General features: G+C 33.8%; 1 protein-coding gene and 1 pseudogene across 2 annotated transcripts in view; one reads left to right on the top strand and one right to left on the bottom strand.

The window, feature by feature from the left end:
- USP32 (ubiquitin specific peptidase 32) overlaps positions 1 to 24,175 on the top strand; it is a 166,341-nt gene that overhangs the window by 102,872 nt on the left and 39,294 nt on the right. For both annotated transcript variants that reach the window (XM_019732553.3, XM_019732552.3), the window contains exons 6-12: positions 2,001 to 2,132; positions 3,594 to 3,701; positions 5,232 to 5,347; positions 5,785 to 5,847; positions 8,632 to 8,715; positions 13,659 to 13,720; positions 19,138 to 19,240. In XM_019732553.3, the coding sequence (XP_019588112.2) occupies positions 2,001 to 2,132; positions 3,594 to 3,701; positions 5,232 to 5,347; positions 5,785 to 5,847; positions 8,632 to 8,715; positions 13,659 to 13,720; positions 19,138 to 19,240 (668 nt within the window). The remainder of the gene's footprint in view (positions 1 to 2,000; positions 2,133 to 3,593; positions 3,702 to 5,231; positions 5,348 to 5,784; positions 5,848 to 8,631; positions 8,716 to 13,658; positions 13,721 to 19,137; positions 19,241 to 24,175) is intronic.
- On the bottom strand, positions 6,615 to 7,025 carry LOC109447856 (small ribosomal subunit protein uS8 pseudogene; annotated as a pseudogene).

Raw genomic sequence — 24,175 nt, 5'->3', positions numbered from 1 at the left:
TGGGACTGGTATGCATAGTAAATGCACAGTAAACAGAATCATCAAGGTTTGGGGGGAGGAGAGGGAAGCAAAGAAATGAAAGAAAAAAAGCTTTCAAAAAGCCCCAAGCCCAAACCACTGTCAAATCAAATTATATCAGAGGTTTAAATTTCAAAAATAGAAGATATAGGGTCACCATTACTCTATAAAATTCTTATAGTAATTTCTTAAAATTTCATATTTGTATTCATATGTAGTAGTTCCTTTTGGTACTGTTTTTATTTATTTATTTATTTTTTTATAGTTTTCATTTCTTTCCTTAATTTAGCCATGGTTATCCTTAAATTCCTGAGACATTCATAATGGATGTATTAAAGGCTTGCTTGCTAATTCTATCATCTCCTATTTCTGTGACTTTTTCCATTGACTGTTTTTTATCCTGGTTTTAGATAACTTTTTCCTGTTTGTTTCATTTGGGGGGAGGGGAGGAGATGCTAGACATTGTGCATGTTGTGTGGCTAATTGGATTCTGTTGTTTTCCTTCAAGGCAGACAACAGAGGCTGTTTTAGTTTGCTAGGTAGTTAACTTACTTATGAATCTTAATATTTTCAAGGATTTTAAAACAAGTTTTGTTGGGCAAGTCTGGAGAGTATCATTTACTCTAGAGTTAGTTTTTCCCCTACTGTTAAGTGTGACCCTCTGAGTCTATGAATACTTCTAATGTTCAACAAGGTATTTCTACTCTGGCTAGTTAGAATTTAAGCATCTCCTAGCCCAGTCTCAATGAATCTCACTCTATGCATACACAGCTTAGTATTCTGCCAAAACTCAACAAGACTTCTGTGTAAATTTTTAGAGCTCTTTCTTTGCATAACTGTTTGCTCTGTAAACTCGCCTGAAATTTTCAGCTATTTCAACCTCCCTGAACTACAGTTTCTCTTTTTAATGCAGTGAAATCTCACCGCTTAGGTTCCTCATACCTTGCCAAGGTCTCAAAGCTGACTGCAGGCAGAAAGAGAGAGCAATGGAAGGACTTGCCTTTTTTGCTTTCTAAATCTTATTTAGTAGCTTGAAGGGGAAAAAAAAGACACATATACAATGTAACCATGGTTGGAGCTTATCTGTGATTTTAAAAATATACCTCATGATGAATGAGGAAAGAAAGGTGTTCATGTTTTCACGATGCCCTCATTACCTGTCACATCATATAATCCTACTCTTACTCCTCTATCATTTATTGACTTTGTTACTTATAACATCTTTTATCATGTTCCTTGTCATATTTAATAAGCATTGAATTTGTAAGTAGTTACAGAGTAGTTACCATACTGACAGGATGACTCAGACCTGGATCCTGCTATTAGGATGTTTACATTGTAGCCAGGAGAGACTGCGTATGTAGAATCTTTAAACCCAAGATAGAGATGGAAAATTATAAAAAATAATACCGATCAAAGTGGTGTGGGAAGCCAAAAATAAATGTGTTAGTTGTTTATTCTACAAGTTGGATTGTCTACTTAATGGGAAATTGCAAAAATACATTTTTTTATTTTTAAAGCTTCTTTTATGTTGATTTGAATTTAATTTTCACACCATTTTAGATATACGGTATTTGTGTTTCAGAATTTTGTTTTAGGCAATGTTTATTTTTTTTATCACTTGAATTGGTAAATTAAAATATATCCTTGGAATTATATTACTGTTTTTCCCCGAAAATAAGACCTCGCCGGACAATCAGCTCTAATGCATCTTTTGGAGCAAAAATTAATATAAGACCCGGTATTATATTATATTATATTATATTATATTATATTATATTATACTTGGTCTTATATTAATTAACACTAATGTAAGACCAGGTATAATATAAGACTGGGTCTTATATTAATTTTTGCTCCAAAAGATGCATTAGAGCTGATTGTCTGGCTTATTTTTGGGGAAACACGGTAGTCAGATGAACTAACTGCCCAGAAGAGAAAGAAGGTTGAGTTTTTCTAATTTTGTTTAATTTGACTCCCAGTGGAGGAATCAGACATCATTGATCTGGAGAAACGCTATTGGTTGCTGAAGGCTCAATCCCGGACTGGAAGATTTGATTTAGAGACATTTGGTCCATTGGTTTCACCACCTATTCGTCCATCTCTAAGTGAAGGTAGGAATCATTCTGTTATCTACAAATGTTCTTTGTGGTAAACACACTTGAGCCCATCTCTTATTTCTAACCAACACATCTTAACTCTAAAAGCCCATGATGTCACAGATTTGCAAGTTTCTTGAAAATAGCATAGTTCAATGGGAAAAAAACTAAAATGGGAATTAAGATTGTAGTTTTGAGCTTCATGTTTTACCTATATAATCTTGCACAAATTAGTTTAGCTCTCTGCACTGAATATCCTCATATATAAAATAAGTTAGACCAAGTCAGTGGTTATGAAACTGGATTCCAATGAGCAGCAGCTGATGTAGGGATCAGGGTGGTAGCCAGTGAACAGACAGCTCCAGGTTTTTTACACATAACCCTTCCTCTCCCTCAGATCGAGTGCCTCCACTTTTTTTCTTTTACGTAAGACAGTGGTATTATTCCCCCCCATCTCCAAAAAAGGTTGAGAAACACTGGACTGAACCATCTCTGAGGACCCTGCTAGCTCTAAATTTTGCTATGACTTTTTTAAAAATTAGAAATACAAATAGTAATTGTAGGTAATATCACAAAAGTATATTTGGAATCTGAATGCTTGGGTTCTGCTAATTGTTCTGACCTTTTTTAACTTTTCTTACTTTCTGCAAATCTCTTAACCCCTTTCTAAGTTTTCTACTTTTTAAACTGAGGGCACGGAATTAGGTTCTTGGTATAATCTGTATTCTTCAGATTCCTAGTGTACTTGAGAAGTACTTGTTAGGAGAGCCAGAGCAGATAGGGCTCTGGGCTTCCACTTATTATTTACCTTTTTGGAATTGGAAATAGTTAAATCATTTCATTTGAAAACAAAATTATTTTATATCTACTTTTTAACAAAATGTTTGAAAACCACATGATTGGATTATAAAAATCCCCTTTCATTTCTGAAATTTAAAATATTATAAAAAATATAGTACAAAGAAAACTACAGTACAGAATTTCTTTCTCTTATAATATAGTGTATTATTTTTCTTTGCTTCATGAAAGTACTTTATAAGAGCTTATTAATAACACCATGGTATATCTTTGCATATACAGTTAAACTTTTCTTCTTGTTTTTCCTTTTGTCTTCTCCATTTTTCTAAATAATTACAATTTCTGATTTTGGGGGAGGTTCTTAATTGATTTTTTTTTTTTGGCATACTATAGTTATTTTGGTTTTTAAAATTTATATAGACAGGCAAACATAACCAAACATTAAGTGATAGTAATGTATTTTCTGCCAGAATCTTAAGTTTTGGTTACAATTATTCTAGAAGAAAAAGAATACTTCCTGAGACAGTGGGAACTAGTGATAAACATTTTTTGTGTTTTTTTTTTTTTTTCGATTTGGTCAGTTTATGGATAAGAGTCATGCCTCATTTCATAAGCATGTCAGTTTAACATTAGGAAGTTTGTTGGCTGTGGTTTATGGTGTCTCTTCCTATTTTACAGGTTTGTTTAATGCTTTTGATGAAAATCGTGACAATCACATAGACTTTAAGGAGATATCCTGTGGGTTGTCAGCCTGTTGCAGGGGACCCCTGGCTGAAAGACAAAAATGTAAGTGTGTTAAACACTGTCACAAAATTTGCAAAATATACGGAGAAAAAGTTAGCATTCATCCGTGTAAAATCATCTGTGAATTAAGGTTTGAATTTTCATCACTTTCTCAGGTCGGCATATAGTCTTCATGTTGAGGTTTTACAGAAGTCAGTCTAAGTAAGGATTCAATCATCTATAGTTTTTCACTGTGAAGTAGTTTGGCATCTTTGTTATTAATAATGGGGTTGGTTTTCCTGATGAATTTGTAGTTCGTGATAAATGAACTACATCAGCCATGATGCAGTTGAAAATGTTAAGCATTTAGAAAATACTTTCTGGTAGTCTATAAATTCAGTGCCTTGCATAATTTGAAGTACAACTCATTTTCTGTAACTTGCATACATTAATATTTTATTAGCAAAATGAAATTGATGATGAAAACAATTTCATTTAAATACTAAAGTGGTCTTTTAAATCTAGCTAAAATGTTATTATAGCATAATTTGTAAGCATAAGTATATTACATTATTAAATCTTAACTGTATTGAGAAAATGTAGCCATTTGTATTTAATTGGTACATAATTCTGATGTATTTATAGTAGGGTCATTATCTCTGTGTTTTTCTGAAATATAGCTCATAAATGTTGCCTGTTTGGGGTGTGCTATTTGATATTTTGACCTTTGGTAGTAATACTATTTGTACTATAATGCACTCAATTGATTAATAGCATAATTATTATGGGGTGTATATATAAAAAAGATAATTATTTAATCTTAAAAATTCAGATTTCTTTTTTCTTCCATGATGGTATACCTGGATTTATGATAGATTATTTGTCCCCATTAAAGGTCTAATAAGGAGGCTGAAATTTTTGCTTTGAGGTTAATTATTACCTTAAAAAATCTTTTTTAATTCTTTTTTGTTGATGGACTAATGGAAGTTAACAAACTAGAGTGATTCATTTGGAGTTAAATAGCAAAGTGCTGATATTTCTGATTCTTAGCATGTTGTATGTAAACTTCTTTGAAGAGTTGAAATTGTTCTTTGACAAAAAATGGAGTGTGCATTAGTTTCATTGGAAAGGCAGACTGTCTTAGTACCAGCTTGTTACTGTTCCTTACTGTAGATGAAATATTTTCAGTATTAGTGGAATCAACTTTGCAATGATCACTTTTAAAGATTAGAAATTAATTTAGGGGCTTGAATTACTCCTCAAAACCTGTGAGGTAGTATTTATTGTATAGTACTTGACCCCCACCCCCCCTTTTTTTTTCAGTTTGCAAGGAATTTAACTCTAGATTTGGGTGAAAGATAGGGCTCCTCAACGTGGGTAATAATTTTGAGAGGGAGATTTATGAAGTGTGTGCAGTTAGTCCTACAAGTTCAAAGGACTTGAATGACATATACATATATATGCTCCAGATGAGAACTTAATCCAGAATATACTTACTTGAGCAACTGAATAATTTTGCTAGGGAAGCTGCTAGTAAAATGTATTGTGCATCAGCATATAGAAGAGATTCTAAAGAGTTTCTTTTTTTTTTAGTTTGCTTCAAGGTGTTTGATGTTGACCGTGATGGAGTTCTCTCTAGGGTTGAACTGAGAGCCATGGTGGTTGCACTTTTAGAGGTGTGGAAGGACAACCGCACCAATGATATCCCAGTAAGTCCTGATTTTATGTTTTGTTTGTTGCATGTAAACTTCCAACAGCAAAATGGAGTGGAGAATTTTACACTTGATCTTAGCCGAAAGACTGAGAAGCGATGGAGTAGAGAATTTTTAAAAAGAGAGAGAGTGGAAAGGATTTATTACTTCTAGTTGCTATATTATGCCACTCAAAATATTCATAAACAAAGGTGCAAAGCTGGATAGAGAATTTGCCTTAGAAAACTTAATAAGCTGAACTTACTGTGTAAAGTAAGAATGAAACTACAGGAAAATTCTCTTAAGTTTTTAAAGCAAATATAAGAATCTATTTATGGTAATTAAAAAATACTTGGCCAAAAAAAAATGTATATATATAGTATACTTTGGCCACTGAGTGATAAAAGTGATATATATTCTTTTCTAATTATGCCTTTGGATTTCTGTTTTTAAAGGAATTACATACAGATCTATCTGACATTGTAGAAGGCATATTGAATACACATGACACCACAAAGGTGAGTCTAGCTCGGACTAATTTATCCTTTTCTAAAAATACCATGTACTCTGATTCAGAATATTATGTAGCTTTTATACATATTCAAATCTGTCTGCATCATCCCCACCAAGTACTTATTTGGATCTGTGGTTACAATACCTCCAAATTGTCTCCAAAAGTAGCACATTCCATCTTTAAACAACCGTATTAAGTGTTTTGTATGTAAGCTAGGCATATACAAATATTTGTTATAAGCTAGGCATTTTATAAAAATCAAGTAGACTCACCCCTTGTCATCTATAGTTTATAATCTTTATTTCTCCCATTTTAGTAAGTTATAGTAAGGCTAACCTTATATTGAGCAAATGAAGCCACACAAAAAAGAATACCTACTGTATGATTCCATTTATGTGAAGTTCAGGAATAGAGGCAAAACTAATAAATAGTGATAGAATAATGGTTTCAGGGATGGGTGGATTACCTGGGAAGGACCATAAGGATATCTGGAATGACAGAAATGATTTTTTATCTTAATGTGGGTGTTGCTGCATATACAGATGGTGCCAAAAAAAGTATACACATTTTTAAAAAGGAAAAAAATTGTATTAAAATTGTAATAGTCAATATATACCAATAAGAAAAGATGAATACAAGTCGTGTGTATACATTTTTTTGGCACCCCCCCCCCCGGTATGTCTAAAAAAAAATTTTAAATAGCAAGGCCCTCTCCTGAGTTCCTTTTTTTTTCCCCATTGAGGCATTTTGTTTGTACATTGTATCACATCCCTAGAAAAAGAATCCCAGGATTTTCCCTCCTGTGTGTTTTTGTGTTTCTTCTTCATGGTCCATGATTCTTCATGGTCCATGATACTTGCTGAGGTTGTCAGTACTTTGAAACCAAACTGATAAGACAGGAGCAGGTTTTTCTGCCATTTTTCTAGGTCTTTGAGTTGCACATCAAATCTGGGGCTAATCACTCTACATTTGTTTAACCTGCCAGTGAGATTCACAACAATTTCCCTAGCTCCATGATCATCAGTGATTTCAAATTCGCTAGTGTAACCATGCTTCGGCATCACAGTTAGAAACTGGACAATGATTTTGGAGCACAGCCTAAGAAGAACCCGGTTTGCCTCTCTTTTTGGCACTGTTGGTGCTCTTGAGAGCATCAGCCAGGATATTCCTGCGCGCCATTATGGCAGCACAGAAAGATGGCTGAAAGAGCTCTCCTGAGTTCTTTCAGAGTGGCCAGAATAAGCATGGAATAGCAGGAATAAGCATGTACTCTACAAAGAATAAATCCTTGAATTTTTTAGTTTGACAACATTTATTAGTAAGAATATTATAGTAGGTTTACTCCTGTAGCTTGCATTACTGTGATGTCTATGTGTCCCTGTGAAATGGAAAATAATCCACATATTGTGAGGCATATTTGAGTTAATTTGAGACTTTCCATTCAAACATTGACATATACCAAGTAGCTGATTGGTAGGATATAGACCACAGTGGTGTTATAGAGGTTTAGAAACAAGTAACATCAGTTTGTTTTTTCTTTCTTCAATCACAATTCCAGAAGGAATAATCATAGTCTTATTAACTTTTGCTGAATAGAAGTGAAGTTTTACAGGACTTGAGCTTTGTTTGGCATTTCAGGCATTTTTCTGCTTTCATTCACCTCTCTGTGCCAAAAACTAAGGTGTCTACTTCTATTTGGTATATATACGAACAGAAACCTGGAAAAGTTTCTGTTAGAAAAATGCCTAATGTATTAGGTTGGTGCAAAAGTAATTGTGGTTTAAAAGGTTAAAAGTAATTACAAAAACTACAATTACTTTTGCACCAACCTAATAGAGATACAATTTCTAATATCCTTTTTCTGAGTGTTTAATAAATATGTAGGTATTAATCAAAATGCTTTAAAATCTTATTTTATTATATATGGTTATTATAGTGAAAAGAGAATATCAATATCATTCAGTAATAAAAGCTAAAAACATATGGGATTTATAGATGATGTAATACAGAATTGTACACCTGAAATCTATGTAATTTTACTAACAATTGTCACCCCAATAAATTTAATAAAATAAAATTAAAAAAAAAAAAGCTAAAAACATTATTATTCATCTAGGATTATTAGGTAATTGTCGAATACATGAAGTAAGAAATATTTGGTTGTATTTTTGCCGACAAGCAAGTATATACTGCCTTCTATACATATATATAATTTTTGGACACTTTGGCAACCGAAAATGTTGCTTGACTCAACTTATAAAAACATAATGTTAAATTGTATTTTGGAGAAATGTAATGTAGGTATTCATATTTGATATATATTAAGTTCCTTTAAACCTTAAGAAGTCTGATTATAGTGGAAGATATTTCTAAGATGATCTTAGAAAATTGTTAGGATGAAAGGGTATAATCTTGAGAGTCTGCTTTTGCTTTCAAAATTAGTAAATACGCCACTTTCCCTACCCAGAGTCTTTTGTGGTTTTCCATGGGTAACCCTTGAAGCCGAAAATATTGTGAGTTACTTCCCACTTCTTATTGGAGGAAGAATATTGTTGATGATAAATTGTCCTCATTATCATTGACTGCTTCAACAGAGTTTTGTTACTTTTAAACTTATCCTAGCTGGCCTACTTGTCAAATGAACATATAACATTTACTTTAAATTATTGGTTTACTTTCAGAAAAATGACCAATATAAGTTTAATAAATCAGATTTTATTCAAATGCTATAAAAATAAGAACATTCTTAACATAAAAATATTCTTTTTGAATATTGTTTCTATTTCAGTTGGGCCATCTTACTCTAGAAGACTATCAGATCTGGAGTGTGAAAAATGTTCTTGCCAATGAATTTTTGAATCTCCTGTTCCAGGTATGTTTAAGGTAAATGACAGGTACACAGGGTAGTAGTACCAGTAATTCTATGTCTTTTCCATTATGTAATAGCTGTTGCAACTGGACTGCAAAACCACATTTGGTAAGTAGAACTACATTATCCTGTGCACTACCTGAAAGATGGTAAGATAGAGCACGAGTGCCTACTGAAGCTTCTCAGAATCGTGATGTGGGAGATAGGAAAGCAGAATATAGGTGATTGTGTTTATTGATCTTATCAAAACTCATGATAAAGCAGCATGTAGACTTTTAGAGAATAATTTAAATCGCAAAAGCCATCATAATTTGCTATTTTCCTTCACTGTTGTCTTCTTACTTGTCTAACAAGTAAGGCAGTGTGAACAGGGAGATGGATCATAAGTAGACAACTGTAAATTTTTCAAAGTAAGCAATCTCTTTAGTTGATTATGTTAGCAACAAGGCTGTTTCTTAAATTTTTTTCCCCATTTTTTAGAAGATCCAAGAAAGATTGAGGGAGAAGGAAAGAAAAGCTGCCAGGAGTGTACATTAAGTCATAGATCTTGCCAGATTTTAACTGTTTTCCTACTTAAATTAGTTATCTTTCTCCAGTTTTTAAAAATAATTTACAGTTTCCTGTTTTTCATAGTCCTTTATAAATATTTAAATTAATTAAATAGTGATATTTGAGATTCTCCTTATTTTTCTTTCCTTGTAAAAGCACTCCTGTGAAGGTCAAAGGTTTTATATCTTTATATCTATCATGATCTTTCATTATAAATAAGGAATAACTTATCTGTGACATGGCTGTGTTGGAATAAATAAAAATTGGTCCCTTCTTGACAGCTAATGATTAATTATTATATGTTGAGAACATATACAATCTGATAAGCCTGTAATATCCATTCAAATCAATTAGTTGTTTCACTATCGGTTATAATTTTCAGCAGGAATTTAAGTTGATGGCTTTATAAAATCTAAAAGTGTACAAAAATAATACAAATCACTATAAACAAATGACTTGCTTGGTAATATGAAAGTTGATCAACTATTTTTATCTCATTTAAAGTAATATCCTCAACTATTTTATCTCATAATTACAGATGCTCCTCAACTTGCAGTGGGGTTACATCACAATAAACCCATCATAAATTGAAAATATAAGTTAAAAATGCAATTAATATACTTTATTCCATATTCAGATATGCTTTTAAAGATACATGTTCAATTAGTATATGAGTAAACACTATTTACAAAGTTGTTTTATTTCCTATCTGTCTTAAAAATTGGTAGTTAGCTGATAAGTTTAGTGATGAAAGCTTGAATTATGCTCTTATTTTATTTGCCTATATCCCACTCTTGGCTGAGTGTTTTGGTTACCTAACAGTAACATGCAAGCATCAATAGAATTAGATAACCATTCCTGTGATAATACCTATTTTCAATCCTTTTTTATAATGTCAGTGTCCAATATTTTGCAGAGGAAGCATGCTAAACATTATCCGGGTCTTCTGTTTTGTACATTTATCAAAATGTATCATGTTAAAGCGGGTAGGCAAAATAATGCCCCGACCCCAATATCCATGCCCTAATTCTTGGGACCTGTGAACATATATTCTTATATGGCAAAAAGGACTTTAAAGATGTATCCAGTGAAGGACACTGAGACAGCGAGATTAGTCTGGTTATCCAGATGGGCCCGATCTAGTCACATGAGTCCTTAAGAGTGGAGAACCTTTCCCGGCTGGGATCAGAGGGAGAGGGCTGAAGGTGGGAAAAGGGTTAAAGAGATACAAAGTTACTACTAGCTTTAAAGAAACAAAAAGGGGCCAACAGTAAAGGAATGAAGTGAACTCTAGAAGCTAGAAAAGGCAAGGAAACATACCCTTCCTTTGACCGCCAAAAAGGAAGACAGCCCTTCTGACATCTTGATTTTTAGCCTGGTGAGGCCTTTGTCTGACTTTTGACTTACAGAACTGTAAGATAATAAATTTGTGTTGTTCTAAGATGCTCAATTTGTGGTAATTTATTACAGCAGCAATAAAAAACCAATACAGAGGGAGATAATCCATATTTATGCATTGGAAGCCTCAATATTTTAAAGATGTCATTCCCCTTAAATTGATTAATAGAATGGTGCATTCACAATCACAGTCCCAAAAAGTTTATTGTTGTCGTTTTTGTAGAACTTGATAAGCTGATTCTAAAATATGCAAAAATGGGAAGGGACAAAAATAGCAAAGATAATATTCAAGAACAGTGTTAGAGGACTTTGATTACCAGATAGTAGGACTTATTATAAAAAACAGTATTAAGACAATGTGATATCTGCATAAAGTTAGACAAATAGACCAATAGAACAGTATTGACAGTCCTTAAACAAACTGACATATATGTGATCACTTGACATAACATAGAAGACATTATATTGCAGATGCGAAGGGGTGGTCTTTTTTTTTTTTTAATTTTATTTTATTAAATTTATTGGGGTGACAATTGTTAGTAAAATTACATAGATTTCAGGTGTACAATTCTGTATTACATCATCTATAAATCCCATTGTGTGTTCATCACCCAGAGTCAGTTCTCCTTCCATCACCATATATTTGATCCCCCTTACCTTCATCTCCCACCCCCCACCCCCCGGGTGGTCTTTTTAATAAAGGGTACTGGGTCAGTTGGTATCCATATGGGGGAAAAATACATCATTATTCCTATACCATACATAAAAATTAATTCCAAGGGAGTGGTAGAAGAGGGAAAAGGGGATCAAACATATGGTGATGGAAGGAGAAATGACTCTGGATGGTAAGCACACAATATGATATATAGATGATGTATTACAGAAATTACACTTGAAACCTATGTAATTTTACTAACCTTTGTCACCCAATAAATTTAATTTAATACAAAAAATAGAAAATTAATTCCAGGTGGATTATAAATTTAATAAATGTGAAAAAGGAAAAAGAAAGCATCTAGAAAATAATGTAGCAGAATAATTTAATGACTTTGTGGTGGCAAAGTGCTCTTAAACAGGACGCAGAAAGCACTAACCATAAAGGACGTAAGTAAAATTCAGGATTGTTGTTATCAAGAGACACCATTAAGAAAGTGAAAACGACACACAGTGGGAGAAGATATTTGTGATACCTATATTCAGCAAAGACTTGTATCTAGAGCATACAGAGAATAAAAATCAATCAGTATAAAGCAGAACCTCAATATAAAATGTGCAAAAAACTTGAACAGGTGCTTCACAGAAGAGAATATCCAAATAGCTAATAAGTATTATGAACAAAGGCTAACCTCTTTAGTCGTCATGGAAATACACATTAAATCCCCAGTTGGAATACTATTAGACATCCAGCAGACCAGACTGGTTAATTTTTAAGTGATATGAAGTGTACTGGTGAGGATAACAAGCACTGGACTCTCACACATTGCCAATATAAATCGTTACAACCACTCTGGGGTTTGGCAGTATTTATGAAAGGTGAACATAGCATATCCTATGACCCAGCAAGTCTGCCCCATGTATATATCCTATAGAAGCTTATATATCTGAGCACCAAGAGTTCTTATAATCACTATTTTTAATAGCCCAAAACAAAAAATGACCCAAATTCCTATCAGCAATAAATAAATACATAAAAAATAAATAAATTGTGGCACATGCATACATTGGTATACTTTACAGCAATGAAAATTACTATATTAGTGCTACACACAATAATATGGATGACTCTTTCATAATGTTGAGTGAAAAGCACTGGACCATAAAATTCAATAGCAGACAACACCAATCGTGGTGACAGAATTCAGGATACATCAAAGAGGTGCTGTAGTGTCTGGGAAGGACCCAAAATTGGGGCTTTGGGGGAGGTAGCAATGTATTTCTTGAGTGGGTGAAGGTTACTTTGTGAAAAGTCATTGAACTGGACACTTAAGATTTGTTCACTTTTCAGCATATATATTTCCATTTTTTTAAAGTTTGCTTACAACATACAGCTATCAAAAACCCAAATAGCCATCAATATGAGAATGAATAAAACAAACAGTGGCATATTCAAACAATGGATACTTCTCAGCATTAAAATAGATTGAGCTACTGATTCGTGGATGAATCTCAGAAACCTAATTTGTGTATTCTGTTATGTAAATGTTACATCAAAAGGTAAATAAAACTCTATAAACAGATGTTTAACTAGTTTTGTTAGGCAGGCATGCTAATGTATTTACAGAGAGCTTTACTAATGTCTATAATTGACTTTGACATACATCCAAAAACTAAGATGGATTGACAGATGAATTGAGGAGTATATAGATGCAAGTATAATAAAATATTAATCTTGGAGTATAGGTAATGGGTAGGACATCCAGTGTAAAATTCTTTCAACTTTTCTGAAATAATTTTGAAATTTTTCATGATAAAATGTTGAAAAATGTCATGTCTTTTGTGATGATATTTAGAGAAGGCAAATAAATTGAGGAAGAAATGAGCCATAAAAAGCATTATTGACAATAATTTTTCTCTTAGAGCTATTCCAATTAAAATGCCATCCTTATCTTTCATCTGGTATATCCTCTTCAACTCCCCTTCATCATCCTCCCCAAGTGCTATGGTATCCTCTTCAGATTTCAGGAAAAAAAAATAGTACCCTTTGCATGAGATATATTAAAATATATAGTATTCATGAAATATTCTGAAAAGTGGTTGGTTCTCTCTTTTCTCTTGTGTTTTCATCTCTTCTCTCTTTTTTCTCTCACATAGAGATTTGGCAGTTGCCCTCCATTGAAATGGTTTGCTTTAAAAAAACAAACAGCTGAACTTTAAAGTTAGAATTTATTGAAGTGAATCATTGATAATTCATCAGTTGACAGCTCTGCAGAGAATGTGAAATATGCAATCTAGTCATTGGCACCAGTCAATAAAGTATAATTTACCACTTTTTTCTCTAGGTATGTCACATAGTTCTGGGGTTAAGGCCAGCTACTCCAGAAGAGGAAGGACAAATTATTAGGTAAGTTGACAGTTTCAGTCTGTGTATTTTTCATTATATAGTTGACATCTCTAACACCTGAAATATATTGTTACTAAGTAACAATATATTGTTATGTCCCATTTTAATGTAATCATTACAGTAATACTATTTCTCCAAAATAATTTCAATAAACATATTGAAATATTTTTAAGTAACATCTTAACCAAGGGATTGCATCACTTTAGAAATCAAATTCTATTTAACATTTAAATTGCATATGTACACTTACATATGCTTAATTATTTTGTTAATGCTTGTAGCATCCCTATTAAAAATGTTGATATGTTTTTATAGAACTTTGTTCTTTGTAAAATACTTCCACTTGCATTCTTTCATCTAATCTCAGAATAACGGCATGAAATTAGTTTTTCCGCTTTCTAAATGAGGAAGCAAATTCACAAAACCTAAAATTACATGGAAGTGGACTTTTTTCATTAAAAACAAATAAATAATCTGCCTTTTGTATTCCTTATTTTTCAATTAACTTTAATTTTAAATCTGAGATTCCAAATTGGTTCATTCCGTTTGGGATTTTTGAATTTTTTTGTTTTATTTTGCCTCCCATTTTCATTTCTAAAAATTCTTTTGACTGTGATTATGTTTAAAGAATGTGTCAGGTTGGTACATATGCAATGAGGTGAAAGAAATGTTAGTCTCTAACTTAAAGAATCAGTACTTCATTTAAAAATCAGTATCATGCTTTTTGCAATGGCTCAGTGAAGATCTCAGCAAATCTTCTCCCCAAGAAGCAACCTGACAAAATATAACAGTGGACAAAATTGCCAGCCAACTAAACCATTTCAGGACTCTAGAAACGGATGAAAGGTATTCAACAAATTCAGAAGTACTTGTTCAAGAAAGATCACTAAATTTGGTCAGAATAATGGGAATCTTTAGTGACCTTACCTGGTGCTATTCTAGTTCCCTCCCATCCAACAGGTCTGCATGGTAGTTTTACTAAGGCAGGCCTGAGATGGCTGACTTGATTTGGAATAAAGCAGGGATAAATGCCTGCCTAAGACAATCGGAAAAAAACAACAAAAAAACAATAGAGATCATGGTGGCAAACAATCAGCGAACATCATTAGCTTGGGGGCTGATGTACTGGTTAAGGGAAGCAACAGACTTACAGACCAGTCAAAATTTTAGCAAAGAGATCCAGAGAAGAAGATAAGCCATAATGAGTATTAATAAACTTTCCCATGTCCTGAATGGTCTGGAGGCTGCTTGTATATACACGGCTACATGCACTCTCAGGAGAAACCCAAGAGTACCTTAGCTATCTATTCATTCCTGATTAAAGCTGAGGCCTTGATGTGCAGATAGTAAAGGCAGAAAAAATTTGAAACCTGGCTGAACTTTGTATGCATTTTGCAAATCATGAACACATCCATCTGGGAGACAGTCTACAGAATCAGTCTAGTAAGTCACAAGGCAAGACACACAGGGAGCATCAGAATCCAGAGTTGCTGAAATATATTATCAATTATGTCCAGTTTTCAACAACTAAAAATTATGAGACATGCAACCAAATAGGAAAATGTGACACATATCTGGGGGAAGTAACTAGTTAATAGAGACTGTTTCTGAGGTGACTCCAGATGTTGGACTTAGCACACAAATGCTTCAAAGCAGTATAATAAATGTTTTCAAAGAGCCGAAAGAAGCTTTGTTTAAAGAATTAAAGGAAAGTATAATGACAATATTCAAATATAAAATATCAGTAAAGAGAAGTTTTAAAAATGAATGGAAATTCCAGGGTTGTAAAGTATATTAAGTGAAATAAAAATTCACTACAGTACTCAGAAACAGATTTGAGCTGAGAGAAAACAACCAACTAAATAGAATATAGATCAATAGAGATTTTCCAAATACAAAGAAAAGAGAGAAAGAATAAATAAAAGTGAATAAAACTTCAGAGACAAGTATACCAACTTATACATAATGGAAGTCCCGGAAAGGAGAGGAGAGAGAGAAAGGAGCAGAAAATATACTTGACATAATAATGGCTGAACCTTCCAAAATTTGTTGAAAATCATTAACCCAAGAAGCTCAACGAGATGGTAGGGTAAACACAATGATAACAACTAGACATATCATGGTCAAACTGTTCAAAAGCTACAGAAAAAAGAGAAGATCTTAAAAGCAGAAAGAGAAAAATGACGCCTCCTATAGAAGGCAACCCAAGTATGATACCTTTGTTTTAGAAATGATAGAAGTCAGTGGGCAGTGGGATGGCATTCAGAGTGTTGAAAGGGGGAAAAACTGTCAATCCAAAATTCTTTATCCAGCGGAACTATCCTTTAGAAATGAAGTAAGTTTAAAACATTCTTGCATAAACACTGAGAGAATCTGTTGCTAGTAAGCGTGTCTTAAAATAAATATCAAAAAAACTTCTTCAGACTGAAAGGAAGTGACACCCAACGGTAATTTGAATCCACGCAAAGAAATATAGAGCACCAGTAAACATAATTACATAGTTAATAATAAAAGACAGTTTAAATATATTTGTTATATTTCTTTTCTTACTGATTTAAAATACAAATTCCTAAGATAGTAACTTAAAAACTGTGTTGTTCTTGTCAGCCTTAAAAATGAACTAACAAGGTCTTTAGCTAGCCAAAATGAATTTATTCAGGAATAGCAGAGGAATTGCAATTCAGCACAAGCAAACTATGGTGAACCATAGGCAAGTCCAGCGACACAAAGGAAAAGTCAGCTTTTATTAGGTTTAAGGAGGAGATTGGGGAGAGCTATGGTGGTTTTTTTATTGGCTTCAAGCTGTGGGCAGCTTGTTGTTACTGGGTTAGGAGGAAATTCTCTTTCTTCCTGCTGGGATCAGCAAGCTGCAATGGGTGACATATACATGAGAGCCCTCCCTTCATGGCTTCCTGACTCCATTTTTATTTAGTTTTCTTTTATTCATTTTCACATTTTTGTAACATGGAAGAATGTAATATGTTTGACAATAATAGTACAAAGGAGAGAGTAGGAGGTAGAGCTATAGTTGAGCAAAGTTTCTATATTTTACTGGAATAAGTACTAATCTCAAGTAGAATACATTAAGATCCATATTGTAACTGTAGAACAACCACTGAAAAAATAATCCCAAAGTACAGTTTTGAAAAAAAAAAAAAATTAAAATGATATACTAGAAAAGAAGGAAGTAAAGGATGAATAAAGGGACAAATATACTTGAGATAAATAGAAAACAACAATATGGTAGACAAAAATCCATATCAATAATTACCTTCAATATATGTATAGATTAAGCCCTCTAATCAAAAGCTAAAGATACTGGGGCCAGCCCGGTGGCTCAGGCGGTTAGAGCTCCATGCTCCTAACTCCGAAGGCTGCTGGTTCGATTCCCACATGGGCCAGTGGGCTCTCCAACCACAAGGTTGCCAGTTCAATTCCTCGAGTCCCGCAAGGGATGGTGGGCAGCGCCCCCTGCAACTAAAAATTGAACACGGCACCTTGAGCTGAGCTGCTGCTGAGCTCCCGGATGGCTCAGTTGGTTGGAGCACGTCCTCTCAACCACAAGGTTGCCGGTTGGACTCCCGCAAGGGATGGTGGGCTGCGCCCCCTGCAACTAGCAACGGCAACTGGACCTGGAGCTGAGTTGCGCCCTCCACAACTAAGACTGAAAGGACAACATCTTGAAGCTGAACAGCACCCTCCATGGCTGGGATTGGAAGGACAACAATTTGACTTGGGAGAAAAAAAAATGATCCTGGAGGTGCACACTGTTCCCCAGTAAAGTCCTGTTCCCCTTCCCCAATAAAATCTTTTTTTTAAAAAAAAGGGGCATAGGAATTGAATACACATATCTCCAGAGATAATATATAAATGATCACCAAGAACATGAAAAAATGCTCTTTAGTCATTAAGGAAATTTAACTCAAAACCACAGTGAAATTCCACTTTGCACGCACTAGGATGTTTATAATTTTAATAAATGGATAAAAGATTTTGTGAGGATGTGGAGAAATTGGGACCCTCATACATTGCTGGTAGAAATGTAAAATGGTGTAGCTGTTGTGAAAAACAATTTAGTAGTTCCTCAACATGGAATTACTACATAATTCAGCAGTTCCACTTCTAGATATGTACCCAAAACAATTGAAAACAGGAACTCAAATACTTGTACATAGATGTTCATAGCAGCACTATTCAAAATAGCTAAAAGGTGGAAACAGCTCAGACAGTCATCGGTAGATGAATGAGTAAAGAAAATGTGACACTTACATACCATGGAATCTTATTCAGCCATAAAATGGAATGCTGTACTGATGTTACAGCATGGATGAACCTCACAAATGAAAGAAACCAGACACAAACGATCACATATTGTATGCTTCCATTTATATGAAATATCCAGAATAGGTAAATCCATAGGTAGAGAAAGCAGATTGGAGATAGTCAAGGGATGGGAGAAGGGAGTAATAGGGAAAAACTGCTTAACATGTAACTGCTTCTTTGCAATGTATGAAAATGTTAGGGAGAAATTTACATGATATAAAATTAACCATTTTAAAACCTACAATTCATGACATTTAGTACGTTCAAAATGTGCAAATAATGTTATGTTACATGCATTTCTCCTCAATAAAAGCAGTGTTTTAAAAAAAATCACAGTGTGATACCATTTCACACCCACTAGAACATTTATGATAGAAAAGGCAGACAGTAACAAGTGTTGGCGAGAATATGGAGAAACTAAAACCCTCATACATTACTAATGGGAATGCAAAAACAGTTTACCAGTTTCAAATTATCAGATGTTAGATGGATAAACAAAAGTGGTATATATGTACCTTTGGAATACTGTTTAGTAATAAAAAAGCATGAACTAACGATCTCTGCTACAACATAGATGAACCTCCAAACAAGCTAAGTAAAAGAGGCTGATGTAAAAGAACATGTGTTATATCGTTTTTTTATATGAAATGTTCAGAAAAGGGAAATATACAAGAGATAGAAAATAGACTAGTGGTTTTCTGGGTCTACGGGTGGTAACACAGATTGACTAAAAATAGGCACAGTGTGTCTTTCGGGAGTTAATTGAAATGTTCTAAAATTGGATTGTGGTGATAGTTGCACACGTCTGTAAATATATCAAAATCATTGAGTTGTACACTTAATCCAGGTAAAGCGTATACTATGTAAAATATTCCTCAATAAAGCTATTTTTAAAACATCAGTAACAAGGATTGATATTGGTGTTATGACTCCTGAAATTGGCTTATCAGTGTTTCACTAATTGAAATTGTAGCAATCTCCCGAGTATATATTTCATGTTTTTCGTTTGTGAAAATTGCTGGTGATAATGTGTGGGTTAGTGGTCATCTGTTTCACACACCACTGGATGTACTGAATTTCTTTTCTATGAACAGAGGATGGTTAGAACGAGAGAGCAGGTATGGTCTGCAACCAGGACACAATTGGTTTATCATCTCCATGCAGTGGTGGCAACAGTGGAAAGATTATGTCAAATATGTGAGTATGATTCCTGCTTATCTACATTTTTCATGGGATTTTCAATTCCATCAGACTTTGCGTGACTACTGGCTAATAGTAAAATGCTCCAACCTAGAGAAAGACTCGAAGGGGAAAGCAGTGAATAAGATAGTTGCTTACAGTTCCACAAAGAGTTCCTCCCTGCAGCAACTCCGTGAGGAAGGTGTATTGATTGGGCGTGGGAGGTGCCTGTATATGCGCCTTACATGTCACATTTAATCCTCACAGCCCCTGTGAGGAAGGTGGTATTATACTCATTTTACCTGCGAGGAACCTTTGGCAGAGATGAAAGGTAACCTGAATGTCTTGCTCAGAGAACTTCTGGGATCAAACCGAAGGACTGACTTTAGACACAATGGTGTCCCAACTACATTTATAATGTCCTTCATTTGTTCACCTTTTTCATGAACAAGGTGAAGATCCTTGGGTAAAAAGTGTTAATTTTCTACCCAAGAAAGTTAATTTTAGAACTCAATTTCTAAATGATAATCTGCCATTGTTCCAAATAGACTTAAAAAAGAAATTGTCATTAGTGAATATTCCAGTCTTATTTAAAACCTAGAAGGAATTTTTTTCAGAATTGGAAAACTGAAAAAAGTAATTCCAGAAATCAAATTTCTCCATTCTTGGAGAGCCAGTTGATCTATAGACTCATTATCAGTTGCCAAATGATCACTAACAAAATTCTAAAGATTTTGTTCATGTTGTTCCTGTATGTTCTTTTCTGTCATTGTTTATTTATCAGAATATTGGTAGACTGCACTATTTAACCTCATTTTTCTGCCTGGTTCTTTTCCCTTTGCAGAGTTTAGTAGTTTGTTTTCACATGTAAAATATGTTAATTGGAAAAGGTAGATTCTGATGTCACTGAAGGAGTAAAAGTGGGAAATTACTTCAAAGACCTTGTAGGTAGATACTGATGGTGATTGTAAGTAGAAAATGGGAATATTGGGGTAAAGTGTCACAGTCTAGTTTTCAAATGCTTTTGGTCTACATATTCTTAGTGTGGCCGTAGAATGAATGGTTATTAATGTCTTCCTGGCTCAGGACTCAAAGAATAACCTAGTTTTGTGTTTGAAGTATTACTTTTTGTTTCCTGTAGGAACATAATAGAGGTCTTGCTCTTAGCAGCACATCCTTATGAACAGAAGTGCACTGCTGAGAACATGAACCCAGTTAGTTCTTGCCTGACATAACCCTTCTATGCATCAAAGAATTAGGGAGGGCGGAAAGGGAGAGATGTAAAGGGGGAAATCTGCACTTACGTGTCATATTCCTCTCCCCACTCTGGCATTCTGTATTATTGTCTGTTATCAGTTTATATGGAGGGAAAGACTTATGGCAACTTATTTAATAAGCGGGAAGGGGAATGTAAATGGAATAATAGTAGTCCTTTCTAAAGATATGTATTAATTAGAAAAGTGTTCTTTACTAAATAAAGAGTATAACTTCCTTTTGAATGCAAGTAACTTTTTTAAAAAGTGATATTCTGGGCCTTATTTTCCCTATCTGTAAAACAAGAGCAATAATAGTAACCTCCCTCATAGGGTATTAAGAGAATTAAAGGAGTTGATACATGTTAAGTGTTTTAGAGCAGCGTCTGGCACATAATAAGTACTCAATAGGTATTAGCTAATATTATGAGAAACCAGTATGGGATAATAGTAGTGAGCTTGCATTCCCTTGTGTTGGAATCCTAGTCTTGTTACCTGCCGTTATGACCTCGAACAAGTTACTTATCCTTTCTCTAATTCAGTTTCCTCATACAAACAACAGGATTAATAATAATACCTATTTCAGTAGGGTTGTTATGAAGATTAAATGAGTTAATAATACCGGGGCTGCCAAAAAAAATGTATACACATGACTTGTATTCATCTTTTGTTATGGGTATATATTGAGTATTACAATTTTAATACAGTTTGTTTTTCCATTCTTAAAATGTTTATACATTTTTTGGGCACCCTCTGTGTATGTGAAGCACTTAGTAGAAACACCCTGTATAAAGTTAGAAGAAGTAACGGTAGTAGTAGTAGTAATAGTAGCAGTAGTTGTAGCAGCAGCAGCAGTAGTAATTAATTAGTGGTTTAAATTATTTTTCCAGTATACATGGAAATTTTGACAAATGCCTTGCTTAAAGAAAAATTGGTGTTCTTAACAAGTTGGGTAATTTGATCTTACTCAGGGCTTAGTCTGCCTACCTAGGACATCAATTAGCTTTAATGTTTTCTCTTCGCAAAATGGAATATTTGCTTATGTGAATTATTCATTGTCTGTGTGGCCAGACTGTATCTTTCAGACAATGGCATGCTTAAATGGAAAGAGACCAAGGGAGCAGGGAAAATACACCGTCCTTTCTCAGAAGTGGCTTACTTCAGATTTGCTATGATTAGCTTGAGCTCGAATACTTGATCTGCTCATGGAATCTTGCTGGTCTGTTCCTTTTTAATGAGCCAAGTGTTTTTCTAAGTGAAATCTCCTTTTGTAAAACTGTAAATGGGGAGAAATGGTGAAATATTTTCTGTTTATCATCATTGTAGTATGTCTTTCTTCCTGTTTGAGAACTATGAGGAAATAGCTGTTGCTACTCATGCACAGACTTTACTATTCTGATATGTAACTTTAGAGCTAGAAAGCACTTTAAGCACCTCTCTTCTCTAAATTTACAAAGGAAGCCTCTGAGGTCCCTTTAGTTTTAATTGCCCAAAGTTGTATAAGGTAATTACTTTATTACTTGATCTAGATCTCTAGAGCTAAGGTCTCTTGATTCCAACCTTGGTACTTTGTCCATTATACCACACTGCTTTCCATTTTTCCAAAAGCAGCATTGTAGACTAATGAAATACAACATTTGCATAACCATTAGTTGTTTAAGATCAAGATCATTAGTACTTGTAGTATACATATGTATAAGGCATAAAAAGAAGTAGCATCATCACTGATAGAGAAGCAAGTGAATCCTGATCCTTATTTTGGAATATCATTAACCATTCATACAACTCAGAAGGAATCATAAATTTCTCAAAATTGAATTATCTCATATTAAAGTGCCATATAGGCCTTTTAGGAATCATTGACTCAGATAAAGTTAGGAAATTTCTTACCGTGGGTGAAACTTGACCTATCTAGAGACCTATCTTCCTTGAAAACACAAGCTTCTAGGATAGTTTCTGATAGTTCCAAACCAAGAAGTCAATAAAAACAAAAGAAGATCCTTTGATGTTTAGGGGGAAGAAATTTCCCAGAGCAACTGGAAATAACAGTCAAGAAGAGCTAATGACAACAATATATGACCATTATCGGTTTGTCCGACATATAGAAGGAAAGTAGTAATAAGATTAGTTTACTGAAAATGTTGACATTTTCACTGAAAGCCAAGAATAGTGGAAGCAATGACAAGAAAAAAAGGGCGGAAAAGGGTGAAGAAGAAAGAACCTGAGTAGTGGTGATAGTTTCAGACAGTGCCGGACTCTGAGAGCAGTAGATGCCTAGAATAGAAAAGCCAGCCAAAGACAGTGAGAAGACAGACCACGATAATTTGGAATATTGGAAAATAAGTAAAGAAAAGCCCATATTCTCGAAGTCTAAAGCATCATTTACTGTGCCATGTTAAAAGCATATGGTACATTCTGCAGTCTAGGGGCAAAGATTGCAGCCTCTGGTAAGCTATTACAATCATTCTATTGCTATATTATTGTAAAACTCAACCTAACAAATTTAATGTCTGGTAATATTTTCAACATCCTGTTTTCTTGCCAGTGGTAGCTATAGATTCAACCTATGGACTAAGCTGTTCAGAATATGAAATATTATAAGAATGGTTTCATGTAAATTTTCTTTAGAAACATAGGCTCCATATAAAATTTCCAAACCAATTATTTAAAATACAATTCCAAATATTCCTCCTTGAAATTCTATTAAATGCCAAACTCAGAGGAAAACTTGAAGAAAATTGTTTGCTCAGGTGGGATTAAGGAAACCTAATCCTCCTCAAAATATATTACTACAAAATTTTTAAAAGTAATTTATAGTACATAAACTAGTATAAATTAATATAATTAATATAAATGGAATACAGAAGTAAATATAAACTTAAAAAGGAGTTGTCTGTCAACCACATGTTAGTTATGTAGGCATCATTTAAATTCAAGAACACTTAACAACAAGAATAAAATGATTTCCTGGAGGATAACAAAGTGACCTGGGAGAAGACTTTAATTTTTCAGAAAATTGTTCTTTCAGAATGGCTTTGCTATCTGTCTTACTCCATCTTTATAGGAAAAAAGCAAATGACCCAAAAGTTCATTAAAATGTGAGTCTTTCTCAAAACAAGTTCCAGAGTAAGTAATAGTTAATAAGAAATCAGTTACCATACATACTCTTATCATTTGGAGCACATTATGAAAAGAAGAGTATGAGATTATAATCCTTACTAGGGCAATGGTTATCGATTCTGGCTCCATAGTAGAATCCCATAGAGAGCTTTTTTTTTTTTTTTTTTTTTTTTTAAAGCCTGTGTTCTATTCCAAATCAAATAAATCAGCATAATTGAAGAAAAAGGTTAAATTAATTTAAGCCATTTCTGCTGGTATGGGCTCACTATCAGTAAAGCTGTGAGAAGATCAATATTATCTCTAAGAAATTGCTATGAAATCTATAGACTGAAGTCCCAATACGTGATTAATAGTATAAACTGCTCAGGCCTAATTTACATTTCTACTTCTTTTGGCCAGAGGTCAGATTGGTTCTATTGTTCCATTGTCCATACAATTTTTACTTCCTTGGTGGATAATCCAATTTAATATACTGATGACCCCAAATCCATATTTAATGTAGATTCCCAGTTTTTAGTCTTTTATGTACTATGGTCACCATTTTTTGCCATATAATGCCCATAGTATTTGCTTAATATGT

Source organism: Rhinolophus sinicus, chromosome 12 (genome assembly GCF_057876585.1).
Source record: "Rhinolophus sinicus isolate RSI-liver-muscle chromosome 12, RSI-T2T, whole genome shotgun sequence".
In the NCBI taxonomy this organism is placed as follows: domain Eukaryota; kingdom Metazoa; phylum Chordata; class Mammalia; order Chiroptera; family Rhinolophidae; genus Rhinolophus; species Rhinolophus sinicus.
This window is presented reverse-complemented; position numbering and strand designations above follow the sequence as displayed.